The sequence below is a fragment of the Nycticebus coucang genome, chromosome 17 (assembly GCF_027406575.1).
Source record: "Nycticebus coucang isolate mNycCou1 chromosome 17, mNycCou1.pri, whole genome shotgun sequence".
Classification (NCBI taxonomy): Eukaryota; Metazoa; Chordata; class Mammalia; order Primates; family Lorisidae; genus Nycticebus; species Nycticebus coucang.
Window position 1 is genome coordinate 40158400 of NC_069796.1, and position 26532 is coordinate 40184931.

Below are 26532 nucleotides of genomic sequence, written 5' to 3' on the forward strand. Positions count from 1 at the left end.
CCTAGAAACGTGGGGGAAACAGTAAGAACAAGAAAAGAAAGATAGAGTTTATTTATTATTGCTAATGTATAATTACCGTACTCAGATGGTTTACTTAGGCCAACTCTGTGTTAAGTCCCATCTTTGTGTAAGTAGTGTGTGTTCGAAGATTAGGGAATGATTATGTCAATACATAGATGTTTATGTGTTAAATCCATATGATTTCCCGGAGAACCCAGAAATTAGGAATAAAGGAATTTGTAAGAGTACAACTTTAAGCGTTATTAAATATACGAACACAGGAAAAAACATGGCTTTTTCAGTTAAGCACACAATGATGATATTATCGCACTGGTTAAACTGAAGCTGCAGAGGCTGCAGTTTCCCAGCGTGGACTCTGGGCGCCGCTGTTGGCCAAAAGTGGAGAACTGGGCGCTCGCGATCTCCTCGCGCAGACGCGGCGCTTTCTAGGGCAGCCCCATCTCAGACTCTCCAACCATAGTCTTTCCACCGCTTCCTCCCCCGGAATAGAAGACTCTTGTCCTGAACTGGAACTAGAACGTAAGTCGGTTCGGAGCTGTGGACATCTGCAATACAGAGATTATTTGTGTCCAGGCTGGTGAGCAAGGTGAGGAGAGCAAGAGGGATGGGGAGCGGCGCTGGGGAGCGGGGCCGGGCTGAGAGGCGGCCAGTGCTCTTTCCCTTCCTGCTGTCTTTGTTCTGCCGGGCGCTCTCTGAGCAGATCGGCTACAGGATTCCCGAGGAAATGCCCAAGGGCTCGGTAGTGGGGAACCTCGCCAAGGACCTGGGCTTCAGTGTCCGGGAGTTACCCACTCGAAAACTGCGTGTCAGTTCGGAGAAGCCTTACTTCACCGTGAGCGCAGAGAGTGGGGAGTTGCTTGTAAGCAGCAGGCTGGACAGGGAGCAGATATGCGGGAAGAATCCAGCATGTGCTCTGGAATTTGAGGCTGTGGCTGACAATCCTCTGAACTTTTATCACGTGAATGTGGAGATCGAGGACATTAATGACCACACGCCAAAATTCTCACAAAATTCCTTTGAGCTGCAAATAATTGAATCTGCACAGCCAGGCACAAGATTTATCTTATTATCTGCCCAGGATGCAGATATTGGTACCAATTCGCTACAGAATTACCAGCTCAGTCCCAATGATCATTTCTCACTCATGAATAAAGAGAAATCAGATGGCAGTAAATACCCTGAGCTCGTATTGAAGATGCTTTTAGACCGGGAAAAGCAGAAATCCTACCACTTGACCTTGACTGCCTTGGACTTTGGAGATCCACCCCTAAGCAGCACTGCACAGATACAAGTCCTAGTGATTGATGCCAATGATAACCCACCAGTGTTCAGCCAAGATATATACAGGGTGAGCCTTCCGGAAAACGTGTCCCCGGGAACCACCGTGCTTCAGGTGACTGCCACTGATCAGGATGAGGGAATCAATGCTGAGATCACCTTTTCTTTCAGCGAAGCTAGCCCTATCACCCAGTTTAATCTGAATTCTAAAACCGGGGAAATTACTATTCTAAATACATTAGATTTTGAAGAAGTCAAAGAATATTCCATAGTTTTGGAAGCAAGGGATGGTGGAGGAATGATCGCACAATGTACAGTGGAGATAGAAGTCATAGATGAAAATGACAACGTCCCAGAAGTGATATTCCAGTCTCTTCCAGACCTGATTATGGAGGACACTGAGCTGGGCACGCACATTGCTTTGCTCAAAATCCGTGACAAGGATTCAGGGAACAACGGAGAAGTTAGTTGTAAATTGGAAGGTGATATTCCATTTAAAATACTCACTTCGTCAAGAAACACGTACAAATTAGTGACAGATGGTGTTCTAGACCGTGAGAAGAACCCAGAGTACAATATCACGATTATAGCCACAGACGGGGGCAAGCCTCCCCTCACCTCCAGCTCCAGCATTACCCTGAACATTGGTGATGTGAATGACAATCCTCCAGTTTTCAAACAGGCTTCTTATGTGGTCCACGTGGCAGAGAACAACCCTCCAGGAGCCTCAATCTCACAAGTCAGCGCTTCCGATCCTGACTTGGGACCCAATGGCCAAGTCTCCTACTCTATAGTGGCCAGTGACCTGGAACCCAGGATGCTGTCATCCTACGTGTCTGTGAACGCGCAGAGTGGGGTGGTGTTCGCGCAGCGCGCCTTCGACCATGAACAGCTGCGCACTTTCGAACTCACTCTGCAAGCCCGCGATCAGGGTTCGCCCGCGCTCAGCTCCAACGTGAGCCTGCGCGTGTTAGTGGGAGACCGCAACGACAACGCACCACGGGTGCTATATCCGTCTCTGGGGCCAGACGGCTCCGCTCTCTTTGATATGGTGCCGCGCGCCGCGGAGCCTGGCTATCTAGTCACCAAGGTGGTGGCGGTGGACGCAGACTCTGGACACAACGCCTGGCTGTCCTACCACGTGCTGCAGGCCAGCGAGCCAGGGCTCTTCAGCCTGGGGCTGCGCACTGGCGAGGTGCGCACAGCGCGTGCCTTGGGTGACCGGGACGCAGCCCGACAGCGCCTGCTGGTCGCTGTGCGTGACGGTGGAAAGCCGCCTCTCTCCGCCACTGCCACGCTGCACCTGGTCTTCGCCGACAGCTTGCAGGAGGTGCTGCCAGATCTCACAGACCGCCCAGCGCCCTCTGACCCGCAAGCTGAGCTGCAGTTTTACCTGGTGCTGGCCTTGGCCTTGATCTCAGTGCTTTTCCTCCTGGCGGTGATTCTGGCCATAGCACTGCGCCTGCGACGCTCCTCCAGACCAGCTTCCTGGAGCTGCTTTCAGCCTGATCTCTGTGTCAAGTCTGGAGCCGTGGTTCCCCCCAACTACAGCGAGGGCACTTTGCCTTATTCCTACAATCTGTGCGTTGCACACACGGGAAAGACAGAGTTTAATTTTCTAAAAAGTAGTGAGCAACTGAGTTCAGGACAAGACATACTTTGTGGTGATCCATCTGGGGCCTTGTTTCCACTTTGTAATTCCAGCGACTCTACTTCCTGTCAGGTGAGTTTCCTACTTCTCGTTGTCTACCCAGTTCTTTGTTTCACAGAAAAATATACATATTCACAAGAAAATGTACAATTTTCAGATCTTCTGAGTTGTTCTAAGAAAGTTTTGTTGTTGTTTGTTTGGTTTTAGGCAGAGTCTCACTCAGTTGCCTTGGGGTTGAGTGTGATTGCATCATAGCTCACAGCAACCTCAAACTCTTGGGCTCAATCAATTCTCTCTCTCTCTCTATTTTTTTTTTTTTTTGAGACAGAGTCTCACTATGTCACCCTCAGTAGAGTGCCTGGCATCACAGTTCACAGCAACCTCTAACTCTTAGGCTTAAGCGATTGTGTTGCCTCAGCCTCCCAAGTAGCTGGGGCTACAGGTGCCTGCTACAAAGCCCGGCTGTTTTTTGTTGCAGTTGTCATTGTTGTTTAGCTGGCCTGGGCAGAGTTCGAACCCACCAACCTCGGTGCATCTGGCTGACACTGTAACCACTGTTCTACGGGCACTGAGCCATCAGGCAATTCTCTTGCCTCAGCCTTCCCAGTCGCTAGGACTACAGGTGCCCTCCACAACACCTGGCTGTTCTTAGAGACATGGGTCTCACTCTTGCGAAAGCTGGTCCTGAACACCCACCTGGGCTTCCCAGAATGCTAGGATTACAGGTGTGAGCCATCATGCCTGACCCTTAAGAAAGTTATAGTATGTTAAAAAGTGGTTGTACCATTCTTCAAAGGAGGAGTGAAGAAGGAGCAATCTGGTAGCTTATAGGAGTTTTCTCTGATGCTCAGATTTAAAACCAATGATCATTTTACCTACAAAGTGAATACCTTAGACAATGTTACTGGCTCTGTCCTAAAAAGTTGAATGAGATTTTTCCCACACTTTTTTATTCCTGTTTCCTACTTTATGGTGAATACTTTTTTTCAGTTTGGCCATGCTATAAATGTAAAAATAGTCATTTAAATAAACCCTCAAAGCAAAAGAATTTAAGTTAAAACTAGATATTTTTGTTCACTTTTTTGTGTGTGAGATAGGGTCTCACTCTGTCACGCAGGGTAGAGTACAATGCTGTTATCATAGCTCTCCCCAATCTCCAACTCCTGGACTCAAGTGTTCTCCCACCTCCTCTAGCTAGGACTACAGGCTAGTACCATCCTACCTGACTAATTTTTTTAGTTTTTTTGTAGAAATAGCTTCTTGCTATGTTACTTAGGCTAGTCTCAAAATCCTGGCCCCAGGCAATCCTCCCAACTCAGCCTCCCAAAGCATTAGGATTACAGGTGTGAGCCCCCGGGCCCACTTACCTTCACTAATTGAACTTGTATGGTTTCCATACTAATCCTTTTTGTTTCAAAAACTCCTAGAATAAGGTATCTTGAACTGGATTTTTATAGGCATGAACCCCTTGTAATTTTATGCAATGTACTCTGCGTGTGTGTGTGTGTGTGTGTGTGTGTCATCATTTTGTGTAGCAAAAGATCCATTATGTTCATGGGAATGGCAAAAGCAGGTTCTATTTCCTTGCAACATACATTTTTCAGGGTTAATATATATTGAAGTTCATTCAACTGGCTCCTCCATCAAAGAAAAGATAAACTGCCTTGCCTCTGTTGCTTCTCTCACACATACTTCAAATATGTATATTTTTAGCTATCTTCTTTGCAACTCCAAACTAGTAGTGTTCTCATCATTCTGTCTCTCAGAGAGAAATACAAACTTGAATTTTTCAAAATTTCAGACAAAGCCAACAATCTAATATGCACACACAGTATATATAAAAGAGCATACTATATTGTATGAGCCTGTTTCTGGGTATTCCTAAGCAACTGCTTTAGTTAATGACCGCTTTACAAATTGCTGAGGGAAAGAGATACTTTTTCTGGTCACATTTATTGTTTGACTTCTTAGTGATCGTTATGTATTCCTTTTATTTTGTGCTTCTTTAGATCAAAGGACTAATGTAGGTTTAAAAGAATATAATCATCTCTCTTTGGTGGAAGGGATGAGATGGAGATTGACTTTCTGTTGTACACTCCTTTGTGTCTTTCAAGTACTTTCTATTCAAACAGAAAAATACAAATAATTTAAACAAAATAGCAAAACAATATATAATTTTTCATAAACTGCTATTGTAAAACATATTCTATTAACATTTCTCAATATTTACTTAAAAACATCAGTGTGTAATAAAATAGCATTTAGAAAGAAGATTTAAAAACAGCAACTCTATAAAAAGCTTCTATAATGGTTAATTAGGGTTTAGAACAAATAAAGCAACTTTTGAGTAATCAAAAGTAAATCATCTCCAACAGGCCACTTTTATTCTCCTAAAGTTCATTTCAAGTGACACCTGGAGTTCTTATTTATTTCATATATACATTGAAGATATTTACAAGAAAGCTTACAGCACTACAGAAATGAAATTATCATATTTTTTAAGAGTGAATGTATTCCAGAAATGTAATTTAATGTAATGCTAACCCAACAATCTGATCATTTAATACTTGATAAAAACACCCCATTTCATCCCACTCTCCTTGGTAATTTTCTTTAAAATATGCATTTAGGGAGAATTAAATAAATTGCAAAACAAACTAATAAAAAGCAAGTAGTATTTTGTGTTTCACAGTATTCCAAGCAGTATTAGATATGAAGTCATCTGTATCTAAGTGCAATAACTGCTTAGGACTCTAAGCGCCGCTGTTGCCCTATTGGGAGAGAAATGCAACCAAAATGCCATCCAATACTCAGGGCTTACACCTCGCAAAGACCAGCAAATCCCACAAAACAACTGCTGGGCTGCAGCGAACCTCCTTCCCTACTTTGTCGCACTCCGTCTTTCTATGAGATCATGATCTCCATTCCTGCGGCAAAAACCTAAACAATACATATGTGCAACAGCAAAGATTCTGAAAGAATTCTGTAGTGAGTAACAATGGCCGCTCCAAAGAATCACGGAGGGGGCAGCGAGCTGATCCTGCTGTGCACGGTGCTGGGAACGCTATGGGATTTCGGGACCGGACAGATTCGCTACTCTATGCCAGAAGAGACGGACAAAGGCTCCTTCGTGGGTAATATCTCCAAGGACTTGGGACTGGAGCCCTGGGAACTGGTGAAACATGGAGTCCGCATCGTCTCCAGAGGTAGGACACAGCTTTTTGCTCTAAATCCGAGAAGTGGCAGCTTGATCACCGCTGACAGGATAGACCGGGAGGAGCTTTGCGCGCGGAGACCCCGGTGTCTGATAAATATTAACATATTGGTTGAGGATAGAGGAAAACTCTTTGGGATAGAAATAGAAATAATTGATATTAATGATAATAATCCAAAATTCCAGATCAAAGATCTGGAAGTAAAAATTAACGAAATAGCTGTCCCTGGAGCACGTTATCCACTCCCAGAAGCTGTGGACCTGGATGTGGGCGTGAATTCTCTGCAGAGCTACCAGCTCAGCCCCAATCACCACTTCTCCCTGGACGTGCAAACTGGAGATGATGGGACTTTAAGCCCAGAGCTGGTGCTGGAGAGCGCGCTGGACCGAGAGGAAGAGGCTGCTCACCACCTGGTCCTCACCGCCTCGGATGGCGGCGACCCGCGTCGCTCGAGCACAGTGCGCATCCAGGTGACAGTGCTGGATACAAATGATAATGCCCCTGTTTTTGCTCAACCTATTTACCGAGTGAAAGTCCTTGAGAACGTGCCCCCGGGCACCCAGCTGCTTACTGTAGCAGCTAGCGACCCAGATGAGGGCGCCAATGGAAAAGTGGCATATAAATTCCGGAAAATTAATGACAAACAATCTCTATTATTCCAACTTAATGAAAAAACAGGGGAGATATCAACAGCAAAAAGTCTAGATTATGAAGAATGTTCACTTTATGAAATGGAAATACAAGCTGAAGATGTAGGGGCACTTCTGGGTAGGACCAAAGTGCTCGTTATAGTGGAAGATGTAAATGACAATAGACCCGAAGTGATCATTGCATCTTTGTTTAGCCCAGTGTTGGAAAATTCTCCTCCAGGAACAGTAATTGCCATCTTCAATGTGCATGACCAAGACTCTGGGAAGAATAGCCAAGTTGACTGTTACACAGATGAGAATTTACCTTTCAAGTTAGAAAAGTCAATAGATAATTATTATAGGTTAGTGATGTGGAAATATTTGGACCGAGAAAAAGTCTCTACCTACAATATCACAGTGGTGGCCTCAGATCTAGGAACCCCGCCTCTTTCCACTGAAACTCACATTGCCCTGCAAGTGGCAGACATTAACGACAACCCGCCTACTTTCCCTCATGCCTCCTACTCTGCCTACATCCCAGAGAACAACCTGAGAGGTGCCTCCATCTTCTCATTGACTGCACACGACCCGGATAGCCAGGAAAACGCACAGGTCACTTACTCAGTGACTGAGGATACCCGCCAGGGGGCGCCCCTATCATCGTTTGTCTCCATCAACTCTGACACTGGTGTTTTGTATGCCCTGCAATCTTTCGACTATGAGCAGATCCGAGACTTGCAGTTACTGGTGACAGCCAGCGACAGTGGAAACCCTCCACTCAGCAGCAACGTCTCGCTGAAGTTGTTCGTACTGGACCAAAATGACAACACTCCTGAGATCCTGTATCCCGCCCTCCCCACAGACGGTTCCACTGGCGTAGAGCTGACACCCCGCTCAGCAGACGCCGGGTACCTGGTAACAAAGGTGGTGGCGGTGGACAGAGACTCAGGCCAGAATGCCTGGCTGTCCTACCGCCTGCTCAAGGCCAGTGAGCCAGGGCTTTTCTCCGTGGGTCTGCACTCAGGTGAGGTGCGAACTGCACGGGCCCTGCTGGACAGAGACGCGCTAAAGCAGAGCCTAGTAGTGGTGGTCCAGGACCACGGCCAGCCCCCTCTCTCAGCCTCCGTCACTCTCACCGTGGCTGTGGCTGACAGTATTCCTGAAGTCCTGGCCGACCTGGGCAGTCTCAAGCCTTCAGCCAACCCAGATGATTCTGGCCTCACTCTGTACCTGGTGGTGGCTGTGGCAGTGGTATCCTGCATCTTCCTCACCTTCGTCCTTGTGCTCTTGGGGCTCAGGCTGATACGCTGGCACAAGTCACGCTTGCTCCAGGCTTCTGGAGGTGGTAGGTTGGTGGGCATGCCTGCTTCACGCTTTGTGGGTGTTGATGAGGTACAGGCTTTCCTGCAGACCTATTCCCACGAGGTCTCCCTCACTGCAGACTCCAGAAAGAGCCACATAATCTTTCCTCAGCCCAACTACGCCGACATGCTCATCAACCAGGAAAGCTGTGAGAAAAGTGATTCTTTGTTAACATCCATAGATTTTCATGAATGTAAGGATGGAGGTGCTCTTGCTCAGGTGAGTTCAGTTCTTTGTTTAATCTTATTTTGTAGAGGAACTTTATTTGGTATAAATTTTACTTATATGTTTTGAAAAAGTATTGTAAGACAGTTAAGAATATTTTTAAAGGCATACCACAAAGTTTGGGTTTATTTTAGTAGTATTACTATCAAATTGAATTACAATAGTTATAGGTTGTTCATTTGCTTTTGAAAAGCTTGAACAAGATTTATACGACTTCCACTGTTTTATGCTTATTGTCACTCATTCAACTTAAGAAGTTATCTACCTATACATCTTAATGAAAAAACTGCTATCATACGTGTGCATGAGTTAGAGCTTCAGGAAAATTATTAAGACTTGTAAATACTTATACCAGCTTAGTAAAAGTAAAATGCATCCAAGAATTTGTAATTATGCTTAGGGTTTGATCCTATAACTAGGCTTTGGAAGATTTCTTCACTTTAAACATCTTTTCTTTTTTTTTTTTTTTTTTTTTTTTTTGGCCGGGGCTGGGTTTGAACCCACCACCTCTGGCATATGGGACCGGCGCCCTACCTGCTGAGCCACAGGCGCCGCCCTTAAACATCTTTTCTGACCCTGCTTCTGCATCGGTATCCTTCAGAAGTTTACTATTTCTTGCCATCTTTCAAACCATGAACTAACTTATAGGGTGGATCTTGGTAGGAGGTGAGACTGGTTCCTAAATGTTGAATGTGTGTGTCAGTGGTCACCCAGGCCCAAGACCAATGGAGACATGAAATCTAAAGCCTAGAATGGGCTTTCCACCCACCAAACAAAAACCAAAGGCAACAAACTCAGATCTGAAATAAAATATCATTTTAAATTGTTGAAAGTGATTATGTAAGGTACAAAGAACATTTTTTTTTTTTTGTAGAGACAGAGTTTCACTTTATGGCCCTTGGTAGAGTGCTGTGGCATTACACAGCTCACAGCAACCTCCAACTCCTGGGCTTAAGCGATTCTCCTGCCTCAGCCTCCCTAGTAGCTGGGACTACAGGCACCCGCCACAACACCCGGCTATTTTTTTTGTTGTTGCAGTTCGGCGGGGCCGGCTTTGAACCCGCCACCCTCATTATATGGGGCCAGCGCCTTACCGACTGAGCCACAGGTGCCGCCCAAGAACATATTTTAATAGAGTTCAAATGACCTGTTTCAGTAGTACAACCATATGAAATTGTGAGCTTGACAATGTTGATGTTAAGAACAAAAGCTTCAAGTACACAAATTCTAAACAAACTGATCTACTCAATTAAAAATGATCAGTCTAGGGCTGGGCATGGTGCCACCCAGGTATAGTCTCAGCTACCAGGGAGGCTAAGACTGGAGGGTCGCTTGAGGCCAGAAGTTCAAGATCAGCCTGGACTATATAGCCTCAAAAATTAAAAAAAAAAAAAAAAATATATATATATACACACCAAGTGGTGGGGTGAACCCCTGTAGTCCCAGCTAATTGGAAGGCTTCAGCCTGAGCATTGCTTGAGCTCAGGAGCACCAGAAAGCAGAGAGCTATGCTCATACCATTGCATTCCAGCATGGGTGGCAGAATGAGACCTGCATCTCTGAAAACAAAACAAAACAAAAAAGGAATTCAGTGCAGACTACACAATTTGTGTGTTCTTTCTTGTAGCATTTGGGAAAAAAATAATATCTGATTTGAAAGTGGAAGACACAAGGAAACTTTTGTTGTTAATGAAAATGATGTTTCTTGAGGATTGTGTAGTGTGGCAGTGTTTGTTGCATAAGTTGTCTAGTGAGAATTAACTTCATACTTCCTGTAGCATTTCAGTATGGAGTCATTCGAGAGGACAACTATATTATTGACACTTGGCAATTTTTAAAAACTGTGAGGGAAGTTGTCCTGGTAGGAAAAAAATCCAAACTCCTTCTTAAATGTTGCCTAATTTTTTTTGATTTAACAAATGGAGTAAAAAATGGTTAGACCGTTGTCACTATATTCAGTAAATTTATGTAAATAAAGTTACTGTGAGCTTAATGTCAATAATTCCAAAGTCATTACTTTAGTATAATGTAGGGACATAGGTAGAAAAGTAAAGAAATCTACTAGAATACCCAAGAAATATCAGTGACTGAGGACCTATAGTGTAGAATGCATAAACATTTCCCCACTAACATTTAAGAATGAATTCATGTACTGTAAAACGTATGACATAAGCCAAATAATTTGAGACATGAAGAAGAGGAATTTAGTATGGCATGGCATCCTTTGGCTACATCATATGGGCAGTATACTTCAATGGATACTTCTTGAAGTAGTCATAAGAGTAAAGATAAATTATTTTCATAAAGAGTGCTGATATCAGGAAGAGACATTTGGAGACTAATACCAAATTTCACAAATTTACAAAGTAGTTTTCAACCGTATTGATGTTCTCTAATATATGTAATATGAAACAGTATTAATTACCTGGAAATGTTAGTCGGAAATCATAGGAATCAATGAAAGGAGGATAAAAATCATTTCAACATATCATAGCCAGTAAAGAGAAATAAATTTATTAAATAAGTAGACTGTGAACTCTCTAAGGGCTAGACTTGTGTCTTATTCCTCATTATATTGCCACTGACAATAATTATTACTACCTAAGAGTTCAAGGTATGTTTGCAGAATGGTGAAAAAAATGGACCAATAGAAGTAGCTTTGTATAAAAACTCAGTGTAGTACTTCTAACAATTTTGAAACAAGAGAAAAGAGCCTTAGAGCCAGCTTTATATTTGTTACTAAATATATGAACATAAAAACATGGCTTTTTCAGTGAAGCACACAATGATGATTATCGCACTGGTTAAACTGAAGCTGCAGAGGCTGCAGTTTCCCAGCGTGGACTCTGGGCGCCGCTGTTGGCCAAAAGTGGAGAACTGGGCGCTCGCGATCTCCTCGCGCAGACGCGGCGCTTTCTAGGGCAGCCCCATCTCAGACTCTCCAACCATAGTCTTTCCACCGCTTCCTCCCCCGAAATAGAAGACTCTTGTCCTGAACTGGAACTAGAACGTAAGTCGGTTCGGAGCTGTGGACATCTGCAATACAGAGATTATTTGTGTCCAGGCTGGTGAGCAAGGTGAGGAGAGCAAGAGGGATGGGGAGCGGCGCTGGGGAGCGGGGCCGGGCTGAGAGGCGGCCAGTGCTCTTTCCCTTCCTGCTGTCTTTGTTCTGCCGGGCGCTCTCTGAGCAGATCCGCTACAGGATTCCCGAGGAAATGCCCAAGGGCTCGGTAGTGGGGAACCTCGCCAAGGACCTGGGCTTCAGTGTCCGGGAGTTACCCACTCGAAAACTGCGTGTCAGTTCGGAGAAGCCTTACTTCACCGTGAGCGCAGAGAGTGGGGAGTTGCTTGTAAGCAGCAGGCTGGACAGGGAGCAGATATGCGGGAAGAATCCAGCATGTGCTCTGGAATTTGAGGCTGTGGCTGACAATCCTCTGAACTTTTATCACGTGAATGTGGAGATCGAGGACATTAATGACCACACGCCAAAATTCTCACAAAATTCCTTTGAGTTGCAAATAATTGAGTCTGCACAGCCAGGCACAAAATTTATATTGGAAATGGCTGAAGATGGAGATACTGGCTTAAACTCTCTACAGAAGTATGAACTGTCTCCTAATCCTATTTTCTCGCTGGTAAATAAGGAGAAACAAGATGGTAATAAATATCCGGAACTGGTATTGGAGAAAATCTTAGACCGGGAACAACAGAGTTACCATCGTTTAATCCTTGCTGCCTTGGACGGCGGAGATCCACCCCAAAGCGGGACCACTGAGATCCGAATCCAAGTCATCGATGCCAATGACAATCCCCCTGTATTCAGCCAGGACGTGTACAGAGTCAGCCTTCCCGAAAACGTGCCCCCTGGCACTGCGGTGCTGCAGGTGTCAGCTACAGACCGGGATGAAGGCACAAACTCGGAAATTATTTATTCTTTCTACAAAACTGGGCAAGTCTTTAGTCTGAATTCAAAGAGTGGGGAAATGAGAACTCAAAAGTCACTGGATTTTGAAGAAATCAAGGAATATACCATAGTAGTGGAAGGGAGGGATGGTGGAGGACTGGTTGCACAATGTACAGTTGAAATTAACATTCAAGATGAAAATGACAATAGCCCTGAAGTTACATTTCATTCTCTACTTGAAATGATTATGGAAAACGTTCCTCCTGGAACACTAATCGCTTTGATCAAAATACATGACCGAGATTCTGGGGAAAATGGAGAGGTTAATTGTCGATTAGAAGGTGACATGCCTTTTAAAATAATCTCTTCGTCCAAAAATTCATATAAGTTGCTAACAGACGGGACTCTGGACCGAGAGCACACCCAGGAGTATAATGTCACTATTACAGCCACCGACAGGGGCAAGCCACCCCTCTCCTCCAGCTCTAACGTCATCTTGTGTATCGGTGACGTAAACGACAATGCTCCAGTTTTCCACCACGATTCTTATTTGGTTAATGTGGCCGAAAACAACCCTCCCGGAGCTTCCATAGCGCAAGTCAGCGCCTCCGATCCGGACCTAGGACTGAATGCCCATGTCTCCTACTCGATCGTGGCCAGTGACCTGGAACCCGGGATGCTGTCATCCTACGTATCTGTGAACCCCCAGAGCGGGGTGGTGTTCGCGCAACGGGCCTTTGACCACGAACAGCTGCGCGCCTTCGAGCTGAAGCTGCAAGCCCGCGATCAGGGCTCGCCCACGCTCAGCTCCAACGTGAGCCTGCGTGTGTTAGTGGGAGACCGCAACGACAACGCACCACGGGTGCTATATCCGTCTCTGGGGCCAGACGGCTCCGCTCTCTTTGATATGGTGCCGCGCGCCGCGGAGCCTGGCTATCTAGTCACCAAGGTGGTGGCGGTGGACGCAGACTCTGGACACAACGCCTGGCTGTCCTACCACGTGCTGCAGGCCAGCGAGCCAGGGCTCTTCAGCCTGGGGCTGCGCACTGGCGAGGTGCGCACAGCGCGTGCCTTGGGTGACCGGGACGCAGCCCGACAGCGCCTGCTGGTCGCTGTGCGTGACGGTGGAAAGCCGCCCCTCTCCGCCACTGCCACGCTGCACCTGGTCTTCGCCGACAGCTTGCAGGAGGTGCTGCCAGATCTCACAGACCGCCCAGCGCCCTCTGACCCGCAAGCTGAGCTGCAGTTTTACCTGGTGCTGGCCTTGGCCTTGATCTCAGTGCTTTTCCTCCTGGCGGTGATTCTGGCCATGGCACTGCGCCTGCGACGCTCCTCCAGACCAGCTTCCTGGAGCTGCTTTCAGCCTGATCTCTGTGTCAAGTCTGGAGCTGTGGTTCCCCCCAACTACAGCGAGGGCACTTTGCCTTATTCCTACAATCTGTGCGTTGCACACACGGGAAAGACAGAGTTTAATTTTCTAAAAAGTAGTGAGCAACTGAGTTCAGGACAAGACATACTTTGTGGTGATCCATCTGGGGCCTTGTTTCCACTTTGTAATTCCAACGACTCTACTTCCCATCCTGAGTTGGTGAGTTCCATTTAAGTGTCTACTCTCTCATTATACACCCAATTTTTCACATTTGGACGAAAGTAAAGTACTTTCCCAGATCTAGTGAGTTGTCTTAGGCAAGTTAGGGAACGTCAGAAGGCCTTACCCCCACTAAGGCGAACAGTGAATTGAGATTAATTATGTGACATAAAATAGGTCTCTTCATGGATTATGAAGTAGGTTTGTTCTTAGCTTCATAGCAAAAAGATTTGACAAATTATTTGCCTCTTTTTCAAAGCTAACGAAATTTACCTGTTGACTGTCTCATCCTTTACACAGCTTAAACATATAGTTAAATTTTACTACATGTAAGTAAGCACTGAATTTAAAGTAGATGGTCATGGCACAGTGTCTCACACCTGTAATCCTAATACTCTGGGAGACTGAGGTAAGTGGATTGCTTGAGCTCAGGAGTTTGACCAGCCTGAGCAAGAGTGAGACTCCATCTCTAAAACTAGCCTGCCATTATGGAAGCCACCTGTAGTCCCAGCTACTTGGGAGGCTGAGGCAAGAGAATCCTCAGCCTCTTGGGAGGTTGAGCCTAAGAGTTTGAGATTGCCCTGAGCTATGAAGCTACAGCACTCTACTGAGGGTGACAAAGTGAGACTCTGTTTCAAAAAATAATTTTAAAACCCTGCTAATAGGTATCTTTCTTCACTGATTTTACTGGTAGTTTCCAATCTCTTTCTTGTGTTTATTCCTCTTATCTAGTTCTTTATCCCTACCTAATAGATATATGATTCTTTGAATCTCCCAGAATTGTATGAAAAACACTTTGTATTGTGTATGAAAGAGAGAGAGAGAGAGAGAGAGAGAAGAGGTGGAGAGCATGCTCATGGAGTTCATCAGGAGGTCCAAATCATTATCTAAGTTCCTTCAGGTTTTCTTGGATGCAAAATTCTCCCCTTCCTCTATATAGCTAGGGAGTGAGAATCTTCATAAAAGAAAGGGCAATGCTATTGTCTCTATTTCTTTTGCTGTGAATCCTGACATATATTCTTTAAAGGAAAAAGGGGGGGAAATAGACACTGATTGGTCTTATCATATGGAGCCCAAGTGACCAAATATTTTCTCATCATCCCTGTTGGAGAGAAGGAAAATCCTGAATTTTTCATATCTAAGGCAAAAACTGTTCATCCAATGTACATAAGAAGTTGTCGTTAAGGATATAAGTCTTTTCCTTGGTTTCCCATAAAAAGTGATTCTGTACATGGCTTCTTTGCAAACTTCTGAGAAAGGTTTCTCACAATGCCACTTACTTTTAACTTTGTAGTAGTAATTATTTGTTGCATATTTTCTGTTCTTTCCCCAAAATTATTATGTAAATTTAAATGATCCTTAGAATAAGAACTTTAAAGTACTTTAAAATTTTATAATTTCTTGATGGATACTGAAATAGAAACTTGTTGTTCACTGTATTTTCATTTGAATCTTCCAAACCCATACCCCATGCATGGATTATACATTCAAATAGAAAACTAAACTTTTTTGAAATGGCAGAAAAGTTTAAGCAACACAAAAATGTGAATTTTTACAACCTTAATCTGGTTAAAATTTGGCAATGTTACATGAAAAGAATCTGTAACTATTGCCTAATTAAAATTAGTTTTATAACATAAACTCTTAAACCTTTCTCCAGGAAGTTTGCCATCAAAATAAATTTACCTTACTAAATAATTTCAATGTGAATAATCTATTTATATATTATTTCAATACAATTATATATTCTACATTTGTAGATATGATATAGGTATACATTTTTAAAAACAGAACATATTTTCAAAGACGATTGCACATCAAAATTAACAAATAAAGACATAGAAAAAATGGAAGCACCATAACAAAGAAATCATAATAATTTACTTATGTAGAAAGAGTGCAAAATGCTACCAAGAATAAGAGTAAATTAAGTTGGAATTAAGCAAAAATGTCTAGTTTTAATAATATAGAAATATTATTCCACTTTATTTACAACACAGATACCTACAAATAGTCATTGCTTTTGAAATGTAGATGCAAGAAACAATTAGAGAATCTAAAATCACAATTAGAAGAGTTTTTATATTTTTTTATCGAACATCCATAATCAAGTGTTTTGTATCTCAGTGAGTGTAATAATGGCTTAGGACTCTGAGCGCCGCTGTTGACTAACTCTTAAGGAAAAAATCACTGCTGCATCCGATTTTTGTTTCTGCAACTACACAAAGCCTGGCAGATCACAAACCCAGCTCCCAGGCTACAGCCAAATTCAGCCTCTTAACTTGGGGTCCTTAGCAGAAGATCACCGTGCTTTGCAGGAGGGGGAAAAAAAAGAATCTAATGAGGCAGCGTGCATACAGAAAATTATGAGAAAAGTCCGTAGCGAAGCAACAATGGCAGCTCCAACCAAACGCCAGCCCCTCAGAAAATTGGTCCTGGTATACATCCTCCTGGGGACGCTGCGGGAGGTCAAGGCCAGTCAGATCCGCTACTCAGTGCCTGAAGAAACAGCAAGGAACCACATTGTGGGCAACATCTCCAAGGATCTGGGGCTAGAACTCAAGGAGCTGGCAGAGCGCGGAGTCCGCATTGTCTCCAGAGGTACGACTCAGCTTTTCTCTCTCAATCCGCGAAGCGGCAGCCTGGTCACCGCAGGCAGAATAGACCGGGAGGAGCTCTGCGCTCAGAGCCCGCGTTGTCTGGTGAACTTTAAAGTCCTGATTGAAGACAGAGTGAAACTTTACGGAATAGAAATAGAAGTAACTGATGTCAACGACAATGCTCCAAAATTCGAGGCTGAAGATCTGGAAGTAAAAATTAACGAAATAGCTGTCCCTGGAGCACGTTATCCACTCCCAGAAGCTGTGGACCCGGATGTGGGCGTGAATTCTCTGCAGAGCTACCAGCTCAGCCCCAATCACCACTTCTCCCTGGACATGCAAACTGGAGATGATGGGACTTTAAGCCCAGAGCTGGTGCTGGAGAACGCGCTGGACCGAGAGGAAGAGGCTGCTCACCACCTGGTCCTCACCGCCTCGGATGGCGGCGACCCGCGTCGCTCGAGCACAGTGCGCATCCAGGTGACAGTGCTGGATACAAATGATAATGCCCCTGTTTTTGCTCAACCTATTTACCGAGTGAAAGTCCTTGAGAACGTGCCCCCGGGCACCCAGCTGCTTACTGTAGCAGCTAGCGACCCAGATGAGGGCACCAATGGAAAAGTGGCATATAAATTCCGGAAAATTAATGAAAAACAATCTCTATTATTCCAACTTAATGAAAAAACAGGGGAGATATCAACAGCAAAAAGTCTAGATTATGAAGAATGTTCATTTTATGAAATGGAAATACAAGCTGAAGATGGTGGGGGATTAAAAGGGCGGACGAAAATGCTAATTATGGTGGAAGATGTAAATGACAATAGACCAGAAGTGACCATTACTTCTCTTTTTAGCCCCCTAAGGGAAGATGCTCCTCGGGGAACAGTAATTGCTCTTTTCAATGCTCATGACCAAGACTCTGGGAAGAATGGTCAAGTTGTCTGTTCTATCCAGGAAAATCTAACTTTTAAATTAGAAAATTCGGAAGAAGATTATTATAGATTGTTGACAGCCCAAAGTCTTGACCGAGAAAAAGCCTCTGAGTATAACATCACAGTGACTGCAGCGGACGGAGGAACTCCGCCCCTGTCCACGGAAATTCACATCACCCTGCAGGTGACAGACATAAACGATAATCCACCTGCCTTCTCTCAAGCCTCCTACTCAGTCTACCTCCCTGAAAACAACCCCAGAGGTACCTCCATCTTCTCAGTGACTGCCCATGACCCCGACAGCAATGAGAACTCTAGGATTATTTACTCCCTGGCAGAAGATACCATACAGGGGGCACCTCTATCCTCATGCTTATCCATTAATTCAGACACTGGAGTCATATATGCACTCAGATCCTTTGACTATGAGCAATTTCGTGATATACAGATGCAGGTGACAGCCAGAGACAGTGGGGACCCACCGCTCAGTAGCAATGCATCACTAAGCCTGTTCATACTGGACCAGAATGATAATGCACCTGAGATCTTGTACCCTGTCCTTCCTACTGATGGTTCTACGGGTGTGGAGCTGGCATCCCGCTCCGCACAGCCAGGCTATCTTGTGACCAAGGTGGTGGCAGTGGACAGAGACTCGGGCCAGAATGCCTGGCTGTCCTACCGCCTGCTCAAGGCCAGTGAGCCAGGGCTCTTCTCAGTGGGGCTGCATTCAGGTGAAGTGCGCACCTCTAGGGCCCTGCTGGACAGAGATATGCTCAAACAGAGTCTTGTAGTGGTGGTCCAGGACCATGGCCAACCCCCTCTCTCTGCCACCGTTACGCTTACAGTGGCTGTGGCTGACAGCATCCCAGACATCCTGGCGGACCTCAGCAGTCTTGAGATCACTGAAGACCCTGAGGCCTCGGACCTCACGCTGTACCTTGTCGTGGCTGTTGCTGTGGTCTCCTGCATCTTCCTGGCCTTCGTCATCATGCTGCTGGCACTCAGGCTGCGGCGCTGGCACTCCTCCCGTCTGCTGCATACCACAAGTAGTGCGTTGGCTGGTATGCCCACTACACACTTCGTAGGCATGGAAGGGGTGCAGGCTTTCCTACAGACCTATTCCCATGAGGTCTCTCTCACCTCCGACCCACGGAAAAGTCAGGTGATTTTCCCCCACCCCAACTGCGCAGATGGGCTCATCAGCCAGCAGAGTTCTGAGAAAGATGAAGCTTTGTGCGTTTCAGTTGATTCCAAGTTTCCTGTTGAAGACACCCCTTTGGTTCCTGTGAGTTCTACTTTTTTTTCTTTACTTTATTATGGTTGGCTTTCTCTTTGTACTTAAAGTAGCATAAGTTGATATCAATACACTTCCCATCCTGTGAGTTTTCACTGCACCTGAGAATTGCTCCAACATTTGAAGGAGGCATTTATTGGTTACATCACAAATATTGATTTCACTTGCTTCTAATAATTAACCTAGTGTCAACTTAAAACCATACTTCATGGAGTAGCTCTCAAGCTATATTGAGGTGTGTGGGCCCTTTGGGTGGGGTTGCTTGATTGGTAGCAGTGGTTCACTACTAATTCTTCCCACTGGATTTCTATTCCTAAGTTTATTGTGCTTGTCTCCAGTGCCAATATTGAAAAATTCTTAATCCCCAAATCATTTCTACAGCTGATACTGTTTTTGTAAGGATAAATTGGTAAGAAAGTAAATGTATTCTTCCCAGGGAAACAACTGAAAGCCCAGATTCACTGCTACTATTCCTCTGTTTCTATGACAGGCAAACACCCCTTTGGAGGTATTGCTTTTCAGATCACAAAGCTATAGAATCTGAATTTAAAAATCTTTTCTGAGGAAGACTCAAACTTCAGTTATCCATTTACAAAGCTTAGTAAATCATTTTTTATTCTTTTAATGGTAAAAATTGTAACATCCTTTATACTCATATCTTCAAAAGTTTTAATTTCATAATGCTGTAATTTGAAGTGTGAGGAATAGTTTGACATTTTTCTTTCCTGTTGTATATGCTTGCTAAAAAGAAGGTTCTAAGACTGGACACTGTTAAAGGACAAAACAGGGAACTAGACTGGTTGGGGTCTGTAATCTTGGCACTTTAGGAGGCTGTAGACAGAGGTTTGCTTGAGGCCAGGCATTTGACACCAGCCTGGACAATAGTGAGAGCCCATCTTTACTAAAAATAATAAAAAGAATTAGTCAGGTGTGTTGGTGCCTATATCCCAGCTAATAGGGAGGTTAAGGTTTAGGGTTCCTTGAGACTAGGAGTTTGAGGTTGCTATGATGATGCCACTGCACTCCAGCCTGGCAACAGAGTGAGACCCTATCTTAAAAAACAAAACAAAAAGCCAGAAAACTAAAACTTATTCTTTCACCTGTATGTTTTTTCTGGCTCAATTCTTCAACTTTTGAGGATAGAAATGAACTTGAATATGGGATATAATTTAAGAAATATTCTCAGGAACTGTAAGGGATATTCTAAGAATGTGAATTTTTTCAGATAGAGTATGTCTATTATAGAATGCTTTGACTCTGAGGTTCAGTATGGAGTCATCAGTTAACTTCTTCTTATTTTTTTCCAAAGTCTCAAAAAAAGATAACTAATATTTATAAATAAAAGTAAAAGATAATTTCAAAAAAAAGATTGTGCCAAATCTCATAGACAATAGAAAAAGAAGAAATACTTCAAAATCATTCTATTTAATCTGGATACACCTGAATGTGAATATTTTTATAGCTGGCTTTTAGCTATAAAGATAAGAATGATGCATTGTTGAATGTGATTTTAAACATAATGTCAAGTTTCAAGTAATAAATAACATTCCAGGAGACTATTTGAAAAAAAGCTTTGAGGTTGACTTGTGATCCATAGATACCTTGATGACTGCTGGCATTTCTGTGGAAATACGGAATTATTTTATTTTTGTTTTGTAATTACTTTCTTGAATATCTATTGTTTTACCAGTAAGAAAATAAGCACTAACATGACCAAAATTTGCTACAAAATACAGACATTTTAATTATTTCAAGTACTCTTTACTAAAGCTAGTAGGAAAAAAAAAAGCATTCTTCAGGGTCATATTTTTAACCATGCAACAGAAATATTACAACAGAAATTTTAAATATCTGTTATATTAACTCTTATACTTAGTATTCATAAATGTTTAAGTGTGCGTTAATTTGGGAAAAACATAACAGATATTAATGAAGATTTTTATGTCATGGTAAGTAAGTATTATTCCAACCCAAAATGTTACTTGTATTTAAAACTAGAACACAAGTCTCACTGGATGGGTGACTTTAGTTTTCTTAAATTAGGCAGAATTTAATATGCACTGGCAACAGATCATAGAACATAAAAGGCTGAAAGGTAAAACTCTTAGATTTAATGTCTCAGCTTAAGAAACATTAATAGAAATTATGTATCTTGAGGCGGCACCTGTGGCTCAAGGAGTAGGGTGCCAGTCCCATATGCCGGAGATATGGGACAATCTCAAACCCAGCCCTGGCCAAAAAAAAAAAAAGAAATTATGTATCTTGGATTTTCAAGATAATGGAAGACTGCAGCTCCTTCTATTTATTCAACAAATTCGGCCTTATATTATTGTTGAAGCTGGGTGATGTGTGAAGGTTCACTATATAATACTACTTACTTTGGTATAAGTTTGAAATTTTCCATAATAAATTTCATTATAACAATAAACATGGAAGTATATACTGTAATCTTATGGTGAGAGGAAAATTTGGGGCCACTATATAGCTGGATTTTTGAAAAGCATTATGCACATTTTGGAAATAAAGAATTCGAAACGAAAAACCAGACTGCGGTTCCACACCGAGCCTCTGGGCGCCGCTGTCGGCCAGTGCAGAACAAGCGCTGACGCCCAGGATCTTTCAGGCGCCAGCCTGGGATTGCGCGCGCAGCCAACAGCTGCGAAAAGGATACAACAGAGGCTCCTGGCAGCTCAGACTCTACCCAGCACACACAGATTCCCAGCCCCGGCACTGGGGGCTCCGCCTGTCCTACACCGAATGCTCTTTCAGTGACGCCGTGGATTGCAGTTTCTTAGGCTTTCCAGAAAGACAGGGACCAAGCGAGAACTAAAACAAAGAATGGGAGGGAGCTGTGCACAGAAGCGCCCGGCCGGCTGGAGGCAGGTACTATTTCCCTTGCTGCTGCCTTTGTTCTACCCCGCGCTCTGCGAGCCCATCCGCTACTCGATTCCCGAGGAGCTGCCCCAGGGCTCCGTGGTGGGACACCTCGCCAAGGATCTGGGGCTGAGTGTCCGGGATGTGTTGGCTCGGAAGCTGCGAGTTAGCGCGGAGAAGCTGCACTTCAGTGTAGACTCGGAGAGCGGGGACTTACTTGTGAAGGACCGAATAGACCGTGAGCGAATATGCAAAGAGAGAAGAAGGTGTGAGTTGCAACTGGAAGCTGTGGTGGAAAATCCTTTAAATATTTTTCATATTTTTGTAGTTATTGAGGATGTTAATGACCATGCCCCTCGATTCGACAAAAAGGAAATACATTTAGAAATTATTGAATCTGTATCTGCTGGTACCAGAATATCCCTTGACCCTGCCACGGATCCCGATATAAACACAAATTCAATTACAGATTATCAGATAAGCCCTAACTCTTACTTTTCATTAATGGTCAGAGTTAATTCCGATGGTGAAAAATATCCCGAGTTATCTCTGGAGAAACTCCTAGACCGGGAAGAGCAGAGATCTCATCGCTTGATATTGACTGCCTTGGACGGAGGGCACCCGCCTCGAAGTGCCACCGCTCATATAGAAATTTTTGTCAGGGACACCAATGATAATCCTCCCGTGTTCAGCAAAGATGAATATAGAATTAGTCTTAGTGAAAATCTGCCCCCTGGGTCCCCCGTGTTGCAGGTGACAGCCACTGACCCGGATGAGGGGGTGAATGCAGAAATAAACTACTACTTCCGGAGCACTGCTCAGAGCACAAGGCACATGTTCTCATTGGATGAGAAGTCAGGCATGATTAGGAATAACCAGTCCTTGGATTTTGAAGATGTAGAACGATACACCATGGAAGTAGAAGCAAAGGACGGGGGTGGTCTCTCTACCCAGTGTAAAGTAATCATAGAAATCCTAGATGAAAACGACAACAGCCCAGAAATAACCATCACTTCTCTCTCTGATCAGATATTGGAGGATTCCCCTCAAGGAATGGTTGTTGCCCTCTTCAAAACTCAGGACAGGGATTTCGGAGAAAATGGAGAAGTCACATGTAATATAGAAAGAAACGTTCCATTCAAGATTTATTCTTCTTCTAATAATTACTACAAGCTAGTGACAGATGGAGTCCTGGACCGAGAGCAGAACCCTGCATATAACATCACTATCACAGCCATCGACCGGGGCAAGCCACCCCTTTCTTCCAGTATAAGCATCACTTTGTACATCACCGATGTAAACGACAACGCTCCGATTTTCCTTCAGGCCTCCTACCTGATACACATGGCGGAGAACAACCCCCCTGGAGTCTCCATCGCCCAAGTCAGCGCCTCAGATCCAGACCTGGGGCCTAACGGCCACGTCTCTTATTCCATTGTAGCCAGTGACCTGGAGCCCACGATGCTATCATCCTATGTATCAGTGAGCCCGCAGAGCGGAGTGGTGTTCGCTCAACGCTCCTTTGACCACGAGCAGCTGCGAGCCTTCCAACTGATGCTGCTGGCTCGTGACCAAGGCTCGCCCGCGCTCAGCGCCAACGTGACCCTCCGCGTGTTGGTGGACGACTGCAATGACAACGCGCCGCGGGTGCTGTACCCGGCGTTGGAGCCGGATGGCTCGGCCCTCTTCGATATGGTGCCGCGCGCCGCGGAGCCCGGCTACCTGGTCACCAAGGTGGTGGCGGTGGACGCAGACTCCGGATACAATGCCTGGCTATCTTATCACGTGCTGCAGGCCAGTGAGTCTGGGCTTTTCAGTCTGGGGTTACGCACAGGCGAGGTGCGCACCGCGCGTGCCTTGGGCGACAGGGACGCTGCCCGACAGCGCCTCCTGGTCGCTGTGCGTGACGGTGGAAAGCCGCCTCTCTCGGCTACTGCCACGTTGCACCTCGTCTTCGCAGACAGCCTGCAGGAGGTGCTGCCAGACCTCAGTGATGGTCCTGTGCCTTCTGACCCCCAGGCGGACCTACAGTTTTACTTGGTCGTAGCGTTGGCCTTGATCTCAGTGCTTTTCCTCCTCGCGGTGATTCTGGCCATTGCCTTGCGCTTGCGAAGCTCCAGTCCCACCAACTGGGACTGCTTTCAGCCTGGTCTCTGTGTCAAGTCTGGAGCCGTGGTTCCTCCCAACTACAGCGAGAAGACTTTGCCTTATTCTTACAATCTGTGTATTGCGCATAGGGATACAACAGAGTTTAATTTCCTACAGTGTAATGCGCCCTTACAGTCCACTCAAGACATCATTTGCAGTGATTCTCCTGGAGCCTTTATTCCACCTCATGATGGGGATAATTTTACCTCACATCCTGAGACTCTGACATCGGTAAGTTTCTTTGTGATTTCTCTAATATTCTACTAGTTTCTCATATTTCAAGCATACTTCCTCACTTTTGTATGTAGAACAGTGATTTTCAACCAGTGTGCTACAGCACACTGGTGTGCCATGAGAGGATCTTAGGTGTGCCATGAAAATTTTTAAAGATCATCAATTAAATTATTTTCAAAAGAAATTCAAGGCACAGTAAGTATGTTCTTTTTTTACTCGTTTTTTATCAACATAATTTGAGTGTGCCATGAAAGTTTAACTATAGGTTCAATCATGCCATGACATAAAAAAGGGTTGACAAACACTGCTCTATAATCATATTTTTAAAATTACCATAGCGTCTTCTCAATGTTTACTTTTCCATCAATTATGTTTTTCAAGACGTACTTGGCTCACAAATTATTCTACCATTTGGTAAAAGAATGTCACCAAATTGGAGATAATTTGCCAAGTTCTGATTACTAAACAAAAGCCATGGTCTTCTAATAAAATGAATTAATAGCCTATCACATTGAATTTGCTAAGACTTAAAATGAATTTTCCTATGCTATTTATATGTCTGGGAGTTTTTTGAGACAGAGTCTCAAGCTGTTGCCCTGGGTAGAGTGCAATGGCATTATAGATCACAGTAACCTCCAACTCTGGGGGTCAAGTGATCCTCTTGCCTCAGTTTTTCTGTTCTTAGTAGAGACTCTTGCTCAGGCTGGTCTCCAATTAATGAGCTCAAGCAATCCACCAGCCTGGGCCTCCCAGAATGCTAGGATTACAGGCATGAACCACTGCACCCAGCCTAGTTGTATGTTTTTTAATGCTTAAAAAATATTCAGACATTCCAGCCTGGGCAACATATTAGAACCCCTATCTCCACAAAAATTAAAAAATTAGCCTGGCATGTTGATGCTCACCTGTAGTCTCAGCTACTCTAGAGGCTGAGCAGGAGGGTGGCTTGATCCCAAGAGTTAGAGGCTTCAGTGAGCTGTGAAGCTATGATCATGCCACTTCAGTACAGCCTGAGCAATAGAGCAAGATCCTGGCTCTAAGAACTGTATGTGCACACACACATAATGCATTAAATGTCACAGCAGGTGCTCATGTCAAAGAAACATTTATTACAAATAATGTATTAGGTGCTTTCAGGTATTTTTCTACATTTATTTTAATAGGTTTTTTTCAAACCATAAGCATTTCGGGGGAGTATTGTCAACAGATCCATAAATTTTCTGAAATTGTATGCAAAGTTATAGTTGTAGGAATTTTTCTTGGGAGAGGATTCAGAACTTGTACAAATTTCAAAGGTTTCTATAGTCTCCCAAATTTAATATGAATTACCTTAAAGAATTTTTCTTTCTAGTTTTGGCCCCTCTGAGTACCTCTTCTTGGAGTTCAAACTGTGGTTCTTCCCCATCTCTTTTGCTCTAAATTGCAAGATAAGGAATTTTCCAAGAAATCAAATGAAATGCTATTGTCTTTGCTCTCAGCTTCTGTTTCTGATTCTCTGATATAAGATCTTTGAAGAAAAGTCTTTGTAGAATTCCATACTTGGGAAGCATAGTAAACAGTTAGGAACAACTCCTTCTCTCTCTCTCTCTCTCTCTCTTTCTCTCTCTCTCTCTCTCTATATATATATATACACACACACAAGCGAACCTCTATACCCCTCACATTTGAGGGAACTGCTGCTGGGTTGATGGGCACCCAAAATTGAAGATCTGTGAACCGTTTTTCTTTGGGCTTCTGTACAAACCCCCTAAGAAATTGTTTATATTAGTATTAAAGCTCTGATGAGAACAGGTCTTTTGATATAAGTGCTTATTTGTTTAAAACTTACATCACTATATCCAACTTTGTTCTTAAAAATGTTAACACTTGGAATTCTTCTACATATTTACCTTCCCATTACAATGCAAATATTTTAATTTGAAACTGCAATATATGTTCCTTTTAGGTTGTGATTATCTGCTCAATTAATTTAAATAGGTAAACTTCTAATAATATATGCCTATAAGATAAAGTACATTTTCATAAAAATATCTAATAAGGCTCAATAAAATTATTTTAGTAAAGAGTATTTTGAAAAAGTCATTAATTAAATAAATAAAATTTAGAAGCTTCAAAGTGAATTGTCTCATAAGGAATACATCCGACATAGCCTATATGAATGTATACTAAATAAAATTGAACCATTTAAATCACAATTCAAATAAAATTGTAAGACTTTTCTGACTAGTCTTAGTCTCTAAAATAAGCATTGTTTAACCTTTTAATGTGGGTATATTTCTGTTGGGAAATATGTTGCAAATATAGATTTAACCAAAAATTATCGTGTTATATTTTATAATACTTCAAATTCCACTTTATCTCACCTCCAATAAAAAAACTTTAAATAGTGATTAATTTAAATATGTGAGCGGAGAAACCAAAGAATCAATGTAAAATAAAATAATACAACAGAAAGTAGCGTTTGCTTTCTATTGCATATATAGTGGGTGCAGTAACTTCTTAAGACTCTGAGCGCCGCTGTTCACCTACCAGGAGAGAAATGGAGCTGAAGCTCAATCCGGTTTCTCAGGGCTCCAA

General features: G+C 43.6%; 1 protein-coding gene across 14 annotated transcripts in view; it reads left to right on the forward strand.

Annotated features, from left to right (window-relative positions):
- Positions 1 to 26532, forward strand: part of LOC128568860 (protocadherin gamma-C4) — a 187890-nt gene that overhangs the window by 66038 nt on the left and 95320 nt on the right. Inside the window, exons 1-2 of one of the 14 annotated variants that reach the window (XM_053566813.1) lie at positions 5987 to 6156; positions 6351 to 8375. The exons of 8 other annotated variants lie outside the window; for them this stretch is intronic. In XM_053566813.1, coding sequence (XP_053422788.1) covers positions 6133 to 6156; positions 6351 to 8375 — 2049 coding nt within the window. In that variant the 5' untranslated portion in view covers positions 5987 to 6132. Of the gene's footprint in view, positions 1 to 448; positions 3023 to 5769; positions 8376 to 11302; positions 13874 to 16015; positions 18691 to 21370; positions 23953 to 26532 lie in introns of those variants that run through there. 5 more of the 14 variants (XM_053566808.1, XM_053566798.1, XM_053566809.1 and 2 more) reach the window with 5 other exon arrangements.